Source organism: Chiloscyllium plagiosum, unplaced genomic scaffold, assembly GCF_037043375.1.
Source record: "Chiloscyllium plagiosum isolate Xiang-an unplaced genomic scaffold, Cpla_swu_hap1 HiC_scaffold_1, whole genome shotgun sequence".
Taxonomy (NCBI): Eukaryota; Metazoa; Chordata; class Chondrichthyes; order Orectolobiformes; family Hemiscylliidae; genus Chiloscyllium; species Chiloscyllium plagiosum.
In genome coordinates, this window is record NW_028270139.1 from 88,835,380 (window position 1) to 88,851,887 (window position 16,508).

Below are 16,508 nucleotides of genomic sequence, written 5' to 3' on the forward strand. Positions count from 1 at the left end.
GCAATTTCCATTTGGTTATCACACAAATATTGCGTTCACATCAAAAACATTGCACTTCCCATTTTAAAACCTTTTCCGTCAGCTAACTATACAGTATAGGCACATATAATTGTATGAATTATAGCTAAAAATTAAATGAAAACTGTGTTTAAGTTTCACAAGCTTTTTTTATTATATAGATGAAATGCTACTGAACAAGGATATAAATCCAACTTTAAAAAAGAAACTTTTGGGAAAGCTTCTGAGCCACAGGAGAGAAAATAAGAAGAAACTTCCCAGAAGAGTACGAGATTAGGATGTGAGACAGCCAACTGCTCTGTAACAATAAAGCAATGTTCTGGAACGACTGCCTAGATCATTCAAACTTTCTCCTGTGGAAGGTGAAAAACAGATGGGTTGCTTTTGGAACAATAGAGGGGGAACTAGGTTTAGATGTACCCTCTGTAATTAAACATCAGTCTTTTGTGGACCCTCAGGAGTCTTAAATATTTTTCCACTTATCATGCTTAAAATGGCCACCAAAACAAAATTTAAAATAACTCACAGTAAGGATCAAAACTGAACTGGAAAGATTTAGAAAATAATTTCACTGCCAGTTTCTAACCACCTAATAGCAGTTTAGGAACAGTCCATAGAGTCTTCAGATAAGACTTTTTAAAATTATAAATTATATCAATTTGTATTATTGCAAAAAGATAGAAGTATTCACTGCATATAAAGACTCATGCGAAAAAGACAGATAGTTTAAAGTCTGAAAAATGCTTTAGAACAACATGCCCTAATGTGGCATGAATGACTTCAACAGCTGAATTGCCTACATATGCAGATTTTCCAATGTAAATAATAACTTTACAGTCTGTGATCAGCATAAAGATAACAAACAGCCAAACTGCAATGCTTGATGGAAGCATTTGAATCATGAAGAAGAAAGAACATTGAGTACATATTTTCCGATTAGTATATATACAATCCACACTTGACGGATCAATTCTTGAGAATGCGTTTCTTTTAACACTTACACAAGTTGAGAGGAAAAATGACGGTACTCTTCCAGAATTGGAAATATGTGTCTCAATGTAACATTTTAAAAAACATACTTGCATGTTACATACATTCCTATGCAAAAGATAATCTCTGCCTGCATTTTTGTAGATACACAGGTTGATAAGTCCCCGTGACCTGATGGTCTATATCCCAGGGTACTGAAGGAGGTGGCTCGAGAAATCGTGGATGCGTTGGTGCCTATTTTCCAGAGTTCAATAGATTCGGGATCAGTTCCTGCGGATTGGAGGGTGGCTAATGTGGTACCACTTCTTAAGAAAGGTGGGAGAGAGAAAGCAGGAAATTATAGACCAGTTAGTCTGACCTCAGAGGTGGGAAAGATGCTGGAGTCTATTATAAAGGATGAAATTATGACACATCTGGATTGTAGTAACAGGATAGGTCAGAGTCAGCATGGATTTATGAAGGGGAAATCATGCTTGACTAATCTTCTGGAATGTTTTGAGGATGTAACTCTGAAGATGGACGGGGGTAATCCAGTAGATGTAGTGTACCTGGACTTTCAGAAAGCATTTGATAAAGTCCCACATAGGAGGTTAGTGAGCAAACTCAGGGCGCATGGTATTGGGGGCAAAGTACTAACTTGGATTGAAAGTTGGTTGACTGACAGGAAACAAAGAGTAGTGATAAACGGCTCCATTTCGGAATGGCAGGCAGTGACCGGTGGGGTACCGCATGGATCAGTGCTGGGACCGCAGCTTTTTACAATATATATTAATGATATAGAAGATGGTATTAATAGTAACATTAGCAAATTTGCTGATGATACTAAGCTGGGTGGCAGGGTGAAATGTGATGAGGATATTAGGAGATTACAGGGTGACCTGGACAGGTTAGGTGAGTGGTCAGATGCATGGCAGATGCAGTTTAATGTGGATAAACGTATGGTTATCCACTTTGGTGACAAGAACAAGAAGGCAGATTACTACCTAAATGGAATCAATTTAGGTAAAGGGGCAGTACAGAGAGATCTGGATGTTCTTGTACACCAGTCAATGAAGGTAAGCATGCAGGTACAGCAGGTAGTGAAGAAGGCTAATAGCATGCTGGCCTTCATAACAAGAGGGATTGAGTATAGAAGCCAAGAGGTTCTTCTGCAGCTGTACAGGGCCCTGGTGAGACCACACCTGGAATACTGTGTGCAGTTCTGGTCTCCAAATTTGAGGAAAGACATTCTGGCTATTGAGGGAGTGCAGCGTAGGTTCACGAGGTCATTTCCTGGAATGGGGGGACTACCTTACCCTGAAAGACTGGAGTGACTGGGCTTGTATACCCTTGAGTTTAGAAGACTGAGAGGGGATCTGATTGAGACATATAAGATTATTAAATGATTGGACACTCTGGAGGCAGGAAACATGTTTTCGCTGATGGGTGAGTGCCGAACCAGAGTACACAGCTTCAAAATACAGGGTAGACCACTTAGGACAGAGATGAGGAGAAACTTCTTCACCCAGAGAGTGGTGGTTGTGTGGAATGCTCTGCCCCAGAGGGCAGTGGAGGCCCAGTCTCTGGATTCATTTAAGAAAGAGTTGGATAGAGCTCTCAATGATTGTGGAATCAAGGGTTATGGAGATAAGGCAGGAACAGGATACTGATTAAGGATGATCAGCCATGATCATATTGAATGGTGTGCAGGCTCGAAGGGCAGAATGGCCTACTCCTGCACCTATTGTCTTTTGTCTATTCCATTAGAAAAGTGTAGCTATAACACCACATCTAGTGAAGGAGACAAGTTCTCATTTCATTAGTGACAATATCATCTCACACAAATTTTTGATTGTGATTTCCTAAAATCGGGCGGCAAAGATGATGCCAATTAACAGCACATTTAATGAATAGCTTAATATTGTCCATTTACATCCAGCAAGAATCAGATTTTAGACCATAAGACTTCGGAGAGGAAGTAAGGCCATTTGGCCCATTGAGTCCAATGTGCCATTCAATCATGGCTGATGGGCATTTCAACACCACTTACCCGCACTCGCCCCGTAGCCCTTAAATCCTTGCGAGATCAAGGATTTATCAATCTCTGCCTTTAAGACATTTAATGTCCCGGCCTCCACAGCACTCCGTGGCAATGAATTCCACGGGCTCACCACACTCTGGCTGAAGAAATGTCTATTCGTTTCCATTCTAAATTTACCCCCTCTAATTCTAAGACTGTGCCCACGGGTTCTAACATCACCACCTAACGGAAACAAATTCCCAGCATCCATCCTTTCTAAGCCATGCATTATCTTGTAAGTTTCCATTTGATCTCCCCCAACTTCTAAACACCAATGAATACAATCCCAAAATCCTCAGCTGTTCATCGTATGTTAGGCCTACTATTCCAGGGATCATCCATGTGAATCTCCACTGGATACGCTCCAGTGCCAGTATGCCCTTCCTGAAGTGTGGGGCCCAAAATTGGACACAGTATTCTAAATGTGGCCTCACCAGTGTTTATAAAGTTTCAGTAGCACATCACTGCTTTTATTTTCCAACCCTCTTGAGATAAATGACATTACATTTGCTTTCTTAATCACTGACTCAACCTGCAAGTTAACCTTTAGAGAATTTTTGACTGGCACTCCCAGATTCCATTGAAATTTGGCTCTGTGAATTTTCTCACCGTTTAGAAAATAGTCCGCCCCGTATTCTTTTTTCCAAAGTGCAAGATCCTCATTTACTCACGTTGAATTTCATCAGCCATTTGCTGGACCACTCTCCTAAACCGTATAAATCTTTCTGCAGCCTCCCCACCTCCTCAGTATTACCTGCCTGTCCCCCTAACTTCGTATCATCAGCAAATTTCGCCAGAATGCCCCCAGTCCCTTCATCCAGATCATTAATATATAAAGTGAATGGCTGTGGCCCCAACACTGAACCTTGCGGGACATCAGTTGTCGCTAGTTGCCATTCCATAAAAGAACCTTTTATCCCAACTCTCTGCATTCCGTCAGACAGCCAATCCTCAATCCATGCCAGTAGCTCACCTCGAACACCATAGGCCCCCATCTTACGCAGTAGCGCCCGTGAGGCACCTTACCAAAGGCCTTTTGGAAGTCTAGATAGGTTTCCCCTGTCTAACCTACTTGTTATCTCTTCAAAGAATTCTAATGGGTTTGTCAGGCACAACCTCCCCTTATTAAATCCATGCTGACTTATTCTAATCCGTCCCTGCATTTCCAAGAATTTAGAAATCTCATCCTTAATTATGGATTCTAGAATTTTACCTACAACCAACGTTAGTCTAATCAGCCTATAATTTTCCATCTTTTGTCTTGATCTTTTCTTGAACAAGGGGGTTACAACAGCAACTTTCCAATCTTCTGGGACTTTCCCTGACTCCAGTGATTTTTGGAAGATTACAACCAACACCTTCGCTACTTCCTCAGCCACCTCCCTCAGAACTCTAGGATGTGGCCCAACGGGACCAAGAGGTTTTTCAATATTTAGATCTTTTAGCTTTTCTCGCACTTTCTCTTTTGTAATTGAGAAAGAGAATACTCAACTCTGCCTCTTGACTCTCCTTAATGGTTGGGATATTACTCATGTCTTCCACTGTGAAGAATGACAAATTATTTATTAAGTTCTTCAGCTATTTCCTTATCTCCCAGCACTAGCCTTTCTTCATCAATTTAGAGTGGCCCAATTTCTACTTTTGCCTCGTCATTGTTTCTTATGTATTGAAAAAACTTTTCCTATCATTTCTAATATTACTAGCTACTTAGCTTCATATTTGATCGTCTCTTTGTTATCCCCTATTTCTAATCTTCTGATTTCCCAGTGCTCTTGGCCACTTTATAGGCTCTCTCTTTTTCTCTGATACATTTCCAGACTTCCTTTGTCAGCCATGGCTGTCTAATCACACCTCCTCCCCACTACCACCACCATCCCCCCACCCCCCCCAGATAATTTTCCTTTTCTTTGGGATGAATGAACCTCTGTACGGCACCCTCTAACACACCCAGAAACTCCTGCCTACTGTCTTCTCCACTAGGCTCTGCTTCCAGTCAATTTTCGTCAGTTTCTCTCTCATGCCCCTGTAATTACGTTTATTTAACTGTAACACTATTATATCCGATTTTGCCTTCTCTCTTTCAAACTGCAGACCAAACTTTACCATAATATGATCGCTGCCTCCTTGGTGTTCCCTTACTTTAAGATCTTTTATCAAGTCTGGTTCATTACACCATGCCCCTTCTGCCCACCTCCCTGTCTTTTCAATAAGATTTTAATTGCTTGCATCAATTTAATTGTATTGGATTCAAGAGATATTGAGATCATCAACAGATTCAGACTCAAGTTCCAACAGGACTATATTAATTTAAAAGTCCTTCTCCTAAACAATAACTACACCTTTAAAATTAGGAAATCACTCACATATTTTGCTTTCTCTCCTACTTGCTGGGTTAAGACATCACAATGAAGCCGCACGACAACTTTAGCGTATTTTTATTTGTCATCTCAACAACCAATCCTTAAAATCAGATCATATTTTGAAATATTTACCAGCAATTGAGGAGCTAACTATATTTGTTTACAATAGCTATTTTATAATAGATTTTAGAATAGAATTTGAAATGAGGGCTAGACAATTTTGAGAAAAAAATTTGAAAAAATACAGGCAAGTTGGATTGGAAAATGTACAGCTGACTCATTTACAGATAAAGTGAAGTGGGGTGTATTTTTAAATTATTCATTCATGGGATGAGTGTCACTGGCTAGACCAGCATTTGTTGTCCCCTAAAGGGCAACATTACAGATGTATTCGACTTAATCTACATTTCCAGCTTTTGGAGTCAGTGCAAGAACACAAATGAAGCTAAGCATTGCAGTTTGTCTACATGACTACCATTAATTCAGAGCCATCATAATAACCGCTTTAACCAGTGCAAGCATTAACAGGAACATAGTAGTGAAAGAAACAGGTGGAAGGGCATTAATGTATGTAATTTTTTTATGATTGATTTTGGACACCATATCAGAGAATGCCTTTCAACTTTAGGCCAGAACATAAAATAAAAAATAAAATGCAGTTTCGTTAGCATATAGAAGTAAACAGACAGATTGGTCAGTTAAACATTTTGTCAGAAAGAGATTAAAAAGTCAGAGAGAGCGCAAGAGCACGAGAGAGAGATGGGGACGGGGGGGGAGAGGAGAGACCGGGGGGGAAGAGGAGGAGAGACGGAGAGGGAGAGGGAGGGAGAGAGAGACAGAGAGAGAGGAGGAGAGGAGAGAGGAAGGGAGATGGAGGGAGAGAGAGGAAGAGAAAGAGAGACGCTGAGGGAGAGGGTGGGAGAGAGGGAGAGAGTGGGAGAGAGGGGGAGGGAGGAGAAAAGGGGGGAGAGAGGGAGAGAGAGAAAGAGGCAAGATGAGACTAGACAGAAAGATATACTCCAAATTTTCTTCATCTACAGATGGAGAAATTTGTTAACTCTTGAGATGGTGTCACAACTAACAGTAAATCTACTATGAAAAGAATGATATGCAGAATTCTATGTTTTGACACACCATTGGACTTCATATTAGTCATCTACTTGCATTTATTGCTATTCTCATCCTTAGCTAATTAATTCTTACAATAATAGAGTATACAATAGACATCTTAAATCCCCCAACAACACAAATCCAATGGTTTGCCCTTGCTGAAGCCAACATTTCTAGCATCAAAGCAATTACTTGTGTCAATCAGTTGCATTGAGCAGGCCATAGCCTCTGAATGTTTGACATAAGACTTCCAAAATCAGCTCTTTCTGCCATGCTTCAACATGGCAAACAGGAGGGCAGTGAAATGCTTCAATGTCACCTTCAAAGCCTCCCAGAAAAAGATGCAGTACTTCCACCAACTCAGGATTTTTTAGCTCAAGACTGCCTAAATCAGAGAAACATCTGCAAAAGTATCAATCTTCTCAAACATTTTCAGCAAGCTCAAGTGGAGGCCAGGTGCAAACAACAGAAGACGCATGTGAAAATCCAAGTGCCCCATACACTAAGCACTATTTTTGCCACCTGTGGCAGGGTTTGTTTGGGCACCTCAAGACCCACAACTCTGGAGTGGAAGAAAGTCATCTCAGTCCAAAGGGACTGCCTAAGAAGATATATGATCTATACAGAGCAGTAAAGCTCAAAGTGGAGAAAGTGAGGACTGCAGGTGCTGGAAAACAGTGTTTAGATTAGAGTGGTGCTGGAAAAGCACAGCAGATCAGGCAGCATCCGAGGAGCAGGAAAATCAACGTTTCGGGCAAAAGCCCTTCATCAGGAATCAGTAAAGCTCAGTAAGCTCAAAGTGTCAGTAATGGTGGCTGTGGAAATAAAACTGGTCTCAATGCACTCCAAACATTTCAATACTTTTTACATTTATTTTTAATATGCAATAAAACAGAGCAACTAATGTAGCAAATTTTGTTCAACCACAAACCCACCCTCGCCCCCACATGATTGGAGTGCCATCTGCCACCTTTAGTACTCACTGCCTCCATTGTCAATACAGTAGTCTACCTTCAAGAAGCACTGCAGTAATTCACCAATATTTTTAAAACCTGTGAACTCTATCAATCACCTGGAATACAGAGGGCAGCATAGGAAAACTACCAACTAAGAGTTTCCTCCCAAGCAAACGATACGATTTGGAACTGCAGTGGCCTTTCTTTACTGTCACTGGGTCAACAAACTGCTAGATTGCTATCCAGCCACCCAATTTCTTCAAATACCACCTGCCCCACTTGTGGCAGTCTACAGCTCCAGGATTAGACTATTCAGTCACAGCAGAACGCACTTCCCCAGTGAAAGCACATAATGCTCAACCCGGAGGGACTGTCAAAGAAGAAATGAGTCCAGTAGTTCAAAAAGTCAACTCAACAACATCCTCTCAAGGACAGTTAGAGATCAGTTGAACCAGCAACAGCCACATTGCACGAAAGGAGAAATAAACTGATGTAGATTAGGACCATTGTAAACCGTCTGCTTTCAGATCATGCATAAATTTTCCACCAGAGCATAGATCATCCTGGCTTGGAGAGACATTGGTGTTCTTTGGTCACTTGGTCAAAACCTGGAAATCCTTTCTTTATAGCATAATGGGTGTACCTAATCTACATGGGTTGCAGCGATTCAAGAGTGGGGCTCAACTCCACCTCTTCACTATTAGAGATAGGTATTTCTGATATAACTCATGTTTCGTCAACACGAATTGGCTATAACGTGATTTAATGAATTGTGAGTGCTGTTTGGATAATGCAAACTTTCTACTGCATAAGTATAGCAATTTCCATAGCGCAATTTTCTATAGTTGTGTTCTTGTGCAAACTTATGTTCTGTTATAACAGAAATACCTGGACTAGCAACTCTTAAAGCCCATAATTGAACATAAGCAAGTGAAACATTATAAGTACAACTACAATACTCAACATTTATGAATGCCAAACGTTTGTTTTGATTCACTGTTCAGATGGAAGTAGCACTGATGAGGCTGAAGTTTATTAATGATCCTTAACAATTCTTGAAAGTTGGTGGTTGACATTGAATCACTGCTGTCAGTGTGCTGAAATATTTTTTCTGATACTTTTTGAACTGCCAGTTCCAGTTCTGTGACAATGAAGGAGTGATGATGTACTGCAAAGTCAAGGTGCACATGGAAGACAAGACATAGAAGGGAACTTGGAGGTGACGAATTTCCAAGAACCAACCACATGTGGGTAAAGTTCACATGTTTTGGAGGTGTTGTCAAAGACATGGCAATTTGCTGCCCTGTACCCCTTTAGATGCCTGATGTAAATGCTTGGGCAAAGGAAACTGCTTCCTACTTTGATAAAGATTTCAGATCAACAGAAAATCAAACTGAGCCAAACTTAAAATACTGAAACAGGATCCTGGGCTATCTATCTTATCTTTCAAGAGTTTTAATTTTCAATTTATCACATTTTTGTTATCTATACTATTCTACCAAGCGAAGAAGCAGCTGTTGAAATAGTGTAGGTTCACACAAAAGTACCAACATCCTTTCAGAAACTGAGCTACAGTTAATGCATTTTGCATTACTAGTCAATTACTAGTCCATAAATTACTCTGAGTAGAAAGCAACTCTAAATGACTGTTAGAATTAAATTATTCATGATTTATTAATGGAACATTGTAACTTCTTTTTTCATGCTGAATCAAAATGAAACTTCTCATTCTTAAAATCAACAGATTTTTCCTCAGAATTAACAAGATTGAAATTTAAATTCACCTTAAGTCTAGTGCAGTCACAAAAATCATTTTGAATAATTCCTGCCCGACAAAACAAAGTTGACATCCAACCAACATTGATATATATATATATATATATATATATATACACACATATATATACACACATCTTTTAGAATTAATTAAGAAAGAAAATTTACTGCACTATCGCACATGGAGATGGCCAGAAGATAGACCAACGATATGTGTTCCAGTAAGTGTCAACTAAAAGAAGAAAAAAGGTAAACAGAAAAAGGCTTAGGGCTGGACTTCTGGAGCTTAGGTAATTGAGGGTACAGCCATCGGCAATGCAATGATTAAAATGAGGGATGCGTAACGTGACAAAGTTGAAGAATCCCAGAAATCAAAGGCATTTATAAGACTCAAGGATGCTACAGAGAATGGAAGGGCCAGGGCATAGAGAAATTTGAATAAAGGAGTACAACCATTACAACTGAGGTGTTGCTAGGCTAGAAGCTCATATGGATCAAGAAGCACAGGGTTTAAAGTTGATTTGGACTTGGAGAAAATTAGGATAAAAGCTAATTTTGGATAAATTCTAGTTGTCGAGGTTAAGTGTTAGAAGCCCAATTAGCAAAGTACTGGAATTAATAAAGCACAGAGGTTATCAAATGCATGAATAAAGGTTTCAATTTACGAGCTGAACAGAGATGTATACCGAATGATCATATGTGGATGGAAGTAAAGGTCTTGGTAATGCAGACAATTCACAAATTTGCTGATGACGCCACCATAGCAGGTATGATCTCACGACAATATAGAGTATAGGAAACAGAGATATATAACATGGTGTAAAGACAACAATTTTCTTCAATGTTAGCAAAACAGAGGAGCTGGTCACTGACTTCAGGAAGCAACATGGAGGACACACCATTGTCCGTATCAATAGTGCTGAGGTGGATATAAAATTTCAGATATAAAACAATATCAATTGAGCCCAACATAACACTTGAGACTAGTTAGAGAAACGAGCAATCATTCAGCCTCCCTATGACCAAACTTATGGACAAGTGATGAGTAGCTCACTCATTCCTCATTCAGAAACATATGCAAATTAAACCATGCTAACATTTTGTTAATTTCGCCCTAGGGTTTGACCATGCCAGTAAAACCAGCATTTACTGCTCACTTCTGACTGTCCTAGAGAAGTTTATGGTTTTCAACATCCACTAGTTTGCCTTCAGCCATAGCACATTACTTTGTCAAAGATCTCCACTGGTTTGGTCAAACATAATTTCTCTTCCACAAAACCATATTGACTCTGATTACATTTAGCTTATCTAAATGACTTGCAATCACTTCATTTGTTAGAAGGAACTTTCCATTACTATTTTCTCTACCATGATTTCAAATAATTCAATCAGAAAACAATTCAAGCTAATAGATCTCTTCTCAGCCTTCTCTTCTTGAAGAACAGTCCCAACGTCTCCAAATTATCTTCACAACCGAAATTCTTCATCCAAGGAACCATTCTTGTTAACATCTTCAGCAACCTGTCCAATGCTCCCACATCCATATATATCTTAATATCACTAAATAAACTATTTAATTTCTCAACACTTTGAAGTCACATTAATAACATGTCAAATATTCCACTCATTCTGGGTGCCATTTCTGTAGAGGTATATGGTATCCTGACTAATTTCTGCAAGCAAAGCAAAATTTGTAAAAAATACATACCATTACTTCTAGATTCTTGTGAGGTTCCACAAAACCATGCACAGTCAGTTTACGAAGAACTAAAAAGAAAATAAACATAAAATGAGACATACTTAAGTTGGTAACACATTTCTTAATTATATTTTTCTCAAATAGTTATTCATAAATTTGTATTTCAACAATAATTGTGGACATTTAATAATAATGCAACTCATAATGAACCAGCTGAAAACTTTGAAGATTACATCCACTTTGCACTAAGAACATTCAATGAAAAAATGGACACTTCACTGAAACACAGGCTCACATAAAAATGACTGAAACAAAGGGTCAATAGCTCATATTAAAATAGCTGCAGACTTGCATAATGTAGCACCGTCCAAGAAGGCAAAGAGGAAAAGAAGGGAGAGAGGCACACAGGCACATGAAGGGGAAGGTGGACAGAAACATGCATCCCTGCAAAGACAGGGAGGGAGCACACATGGGCACTCGTGGGGTGGAAGAGATTATGGTCACCCTCAGAGGTAGAGATGGAGCAATCACAAGTACCTGCAAAGGGAGAGACATGAAGTCAAACAGCAATAGGAAGTTATGTGCATTTGTTGTAATTTGATCTTATTGTGAATTTGCATGCAAATTTTACAAGTTGGTGCTTACTTTCATGTTTAATAAATAGCAGGCTTGATTGGCTGATTTTTTTTCTTCTGCTCCTATGTCTTATGGTCTTGCAAAGCACACCCAGGCAAACATATTAAACATAAAGGTAAGCACCAACTTGTAAAACTCGCATGCACGTACACACTAGCACTGAACTGTAACAAATGAAAATAACTTACTGTAGCTGGTTAACTTTGTCTATCTCCCTCCACAGGTACCTATGATCACTCCCTCTGAGGGCGACCATGCATGTTCCCTCCCCCTCAGAAAAGAGACATTCAGTCCATCAAGTTTGTTCTATCATTCAATAGGATCACGGTTGGTCTAATCATCATCAATTCCAGTCCTGCCTTTTACCCATAATTCTTGATTTCCTTATTGATTAAAATTATGTTTATCTCAGGTTTAACCCAGCCTTGAGAGCCCTCTGCAGTAAAGAATTCCACGGATTCACTACCCTCAATAGAAGAAATCACTGCACGTCTCTGTTTTAAAAGGTAGCTCCTTAGTGAAATTATGCTCTTTAGTGCCACACATTCCCAAAAGGGGAAACAACCTTTTCACTTTTACAAATCAAGTCCCTTAAGAATTTTACGTTTCAGTAAGGTCACTTCTCATTCTTCCAAACTCCAAGTTTAAGGCAAATCTCCTCAACCTGTCCTCATAAGACAGTTTTTTCTTGCCAATGACTATTCTATTGAACGTTTTATGGATTGTGTCCAAGGCCGGTATATCTTTCTTTTGATAAGGCACCCAAGACTGTTCACAGTATTTCAGCTGTGGTGTGACTAGTTCCTTGTATAGTTTTGGCAAAACGTCCTTCCTTTCATACTCATTCCCTTGGAAATAAAGATAAACATTCTCCGAGTTTCCCCTATTACGTGCTGAACTTGCACATTAGCTCTTCTTGTCATTTATGCATCAGAACACCTAAATCCTTCTGTGCCTTCTGCAGTTATCATTTTTTTAAATAATATTCAGCTCCTTGATTCTTCCTGCCAAAGTGCATAATTTCACATTTCCCCACATTTTATTCCATCTGCCAAATATCATTTATCTAACTATACCACTATCAAGACACTGTTTCATTTTGACTTACCTTCCTTCTTATTTTTGACTTATCTGTACAGACCATTAACTTTCCTCATCCAAGTTATTAACATATATTGTAAATAATTGTGGTCCCAGCATTAATCCCATCCAACAATCAAGAATCAAACAATTCCGACAGTGCAGCAACAGGCCATTTGGCCCATCAAATCCACAACACTCTCTGAAGAGCATCCCACCCAGACCCAGCTATTCCTGTAACCCTGCATTTCTCATGGCTAAGCCAACCCCAGACACTATGGGAAATTTAGCTAATCTACGTAAACTGCACATCTTTGGATGGTAGGATGAAAGCGGAGCACCCAAAGGAAACCCATGCAGACTCAGGACGAATATGCAAACTCCACACAGTCACCGGAGGCTAGAATTAAACCCGGGTCCCTGGCGCAGTGAGGCAGCATTTTTATTGACTCATCCACCATGCCGTCCAAAAAATCAGGGCTCGTCCAGGACATGAAACCAGGACCTCTCAGGTTGACCTCCAACGAACACAACTATCTCTTCTGAGTGAACACAAGAACTAGGAGCAGAAATATGTTGCTCAGTCAACCGAGGCTGCTCCGCTATTTGATATGATCATGGCTGATCTCATCTAGACCTTTACTCCATTTAACCCATTATTAGTTAAAAATCTGTTCATGTTCTCCTTAGACATACTCAATGTACTCCTTAGATATGCTCAATGTCCCAGCATCCACTATACTCTACAATAGTGAATCCCACAGACTCCCAACCCTTCGAGAAAAGTAATTTTTCCTCAGCTGTTTTAAATCTGTCACACCTTATCCTAAAAGTATGACCTCTCATTCTAGGTTGCCCCACGAGGAAACATCCTTGCCCACATCTACTTTGTCAATCTTTAATTCCAACGAACAGCAAGATACCCCCACCGCCACTTCTTAATTCCCAAGACTGCAGTTCTGCTAGGGATCCTTAGCACCATATCCAAAGCCTTAACAGTAATGACAGTCACTCTCACTCACAGAGTTCAGCCCTTTTGTCAATGTCAGGTCCAAAGCTAAAAGGAGCTGAGAGTCAGTCACCTAGTTATTGCTGAACAGATGACACTTAATAGCACTGTTGGCAACCTCTTCATCATTTTGCTGATGATCAAATTGACTGTTCACAGAAGAACAGTTGCAGCACAAGAAGCAGTTGTGCGTGTCTGAACAGGGTCTCCAAACAAGCACTACAATTCATTTTTCCTCTATAATCCTGAACATTGCTTCTGTTAAATAATCATTTAACGTGCTCCTGAATGGTTCAATTCAACCTGCCTCCATCATATTGTACAATCCAAAACCTAACAATTCACTGTGAGAAAATACATTCTCACATCATCTTTACTTAGTCTGCAAATTACCTTATTCTGTGTCACTGTTAATTGTTAATCCCTTCAGGAGCAGGATCAGTTTCTGCCCACCTACTAACCCACAGCCTCATGGTTTTGAAAAATTCTTTCATTTTTCATCTTGCCTGCACCTCTCCAAGGAAATCAATTCAAACGTCTCTGTTTCACCTTCAGAGCTGAAATTTCTCATCTTAGAATTGTTCTTTTACTTTTTCTAATCCACTCACATCCCTCCAAAAGTGTGGCACCCTAACTGTGTACAGTACTTAGCTGAAGTCTAACTACTGCCTTATATGAAATATTGTTCTTGTGCTCTTAGTCACTATTAAAACCTAGCTACTGTATGCTTTTTTAAACATCTTTAATCACATTTAGTGACTAACGCACAGAGACCCATGTTTCTCTGGTTCTGCCCTTCTTGTTTTACTGTATCTTGAACTTAACAATCTCTGACCATTCCACCATGAACTTCTGACACTTACAATGATCTCTTCACAGTTTGCAATCTTTCCAAGTTTTGTATCAGCCACAAACTTGGAAATTACCCCTTACACAACACAATCAAGTGCTGGAAAACAGATGAGAATATTTAGGTGATTGTTTTTGACTAGCGTAAATTGGATGGTCTTTTCTCTGTGCTGTAGATCTCTATAACTCTATAAGATCTGGATAATATTATCAAGAAACTCAAGAATCCTAAAACTGACCCCTGAGGAACTCCATTACAAATTTTCCTCCAGCTCGAAACAATTTCACTAACTATTACTCTTAGTGTCCAAACCTTCCACAAATTTTCTATCCAGGTTGCTCCTGTCTCATTTATTCCATAAGCTTTAACATTTGTCACAAGTCTGTTGTTCCTAATTAACCTGCATTTGTGACTATAAATCCCAACCCAAATTACATTAAAAGCTTTCCCACTATGAAGATAAACTGACAAGTCTGCATTTGCTAGCCTTATCCCTACAACCTATTTTTTTGAGCAAGTGCATTTCTTTTACTCTTCTCCAATTTTCTCGTACCCCCGTTGAGCATCAGTCATTCTTCAATATCCCTGGATGAATCTCATCTAGTCCAATGTCTTTCAATACTAAATATCAACAATCTGCACAAGACCACTCTGTCAGTTTTAAATCCTTCTGGTGACTGAGTATCTTCCACTGTCACCTCGACTTGGGTGATATCTCCTTCCTTAGTAAAATAAAATGCAAAGCATTAATACAACATTCATCTGTCATGCTCCTACCTCAATGTTTAGGTTGCATTCTTGGAGCTGAATTGGCCTTACTCTTCCTTTTCCTACCCTTTCATTGTTTCCAAATCTAAGGAAGATTTTGGCATTCCTTTTATGGTTGCTGATAGTTTTTTTTTCCCCCTCGCTATATCTCTTCGCTATTTTTATTCGTCTTTTCATTTCCCTTTGTAACTTCCTGCAATCAGCTTGAATCTCAAATAGATTTTTGTATCTGATATAAGCACATTTTTCCTTTTTTTTAAGCCACTATCTCTTTGTTTTCATCCAGAGTGCTCAGGATTCATTTGTCCTATGTTTCCCCTTTGAGGGATTGCATCTCAACTGTGTTCCAAACCATTTTTCTTTGAAGTGGCCTATCATTCAGGTACAGGTTTTCCAGCAACCTTCAGTTCCAGTATATCCAGTCCTGTTCCACTCGTGCCCAACTGAAGTCATCTCTCCCCCAGTTAATTATTCTTCCTATGGAATGTCCATTGTACTTTCCATTGTGATCCTAAACCATTATAACACAATGATAACTGTCTCTTAAATAATCCCACTGACACTTGATCTACTTGGCCCACTTCGTTAACAGGAAGTCTAGCAAAGCCTTCTTGTTTGTTAGACTGGACACGTACTGCTGTAGAAAATTCTCCTGAATACTGTTACACCTCACTGGGCTAGTACACTGGAAGTCCAGCCTCAATAATCCTGGAGTCATTTAAAAAGTTAAAAATTTTATAGAAGCACGCATACTCCGCAATTCACCTGATTTTCAGATCCAGATTGACAGAAAGCACGGACCAGGTTAACGTACTTAACAAGAATTACTATTTATTATTCCTGATCAGAATATTGATTCTTCAGATGCTTTTATTGATTTGAAGGAGGCACTAGTTGCTCTTTCAAACTTATAAATGGTCTCTGATTTACTAATGAAAGTCAAAGTTTACAGGAACTGAAGAATGAACTTCCTTCATAGTGGGTTGTGTTACACAGAACATACCCTGAACTGGTGAAGATACATAGCTTCTTCTAATTTTGTTTACAGCCCCAAGATGTTCAGCTACTTTAGAATCATAGTTATTGGTAGGTAACGCACCTTTGACACTGATAACTGATCCACAGACGAATCAGATACTATTGCTGGCTGAATCTCCATTTCTACACACCGTTAGCTCCAGCTCAGCTCCTACTTAG

General features: G+C 39.4%; 1 protein-coding gene across 1 annotated transcript in view; it reads right to left on the reverse strand.

Annotated features, from left to right (window-relative positions):
• ipo11 (importin 11) overlaps positions 1-16,508 on the reverse strand; it is a 471,218-nt gene that overhangs the window by 361,706 nt on the left and 93,004 nt on the right. The window contains exon 7 of the mRNA XM_043689427.2: positions 10,978-11,036. Coding sequence (XP_043545362.2) covers positions 10,978-11,036 — 59 coding nt within the window. The remainder of the gene's footprint in view (positions 1-10,977; positions 11,037-16,508) is intronic.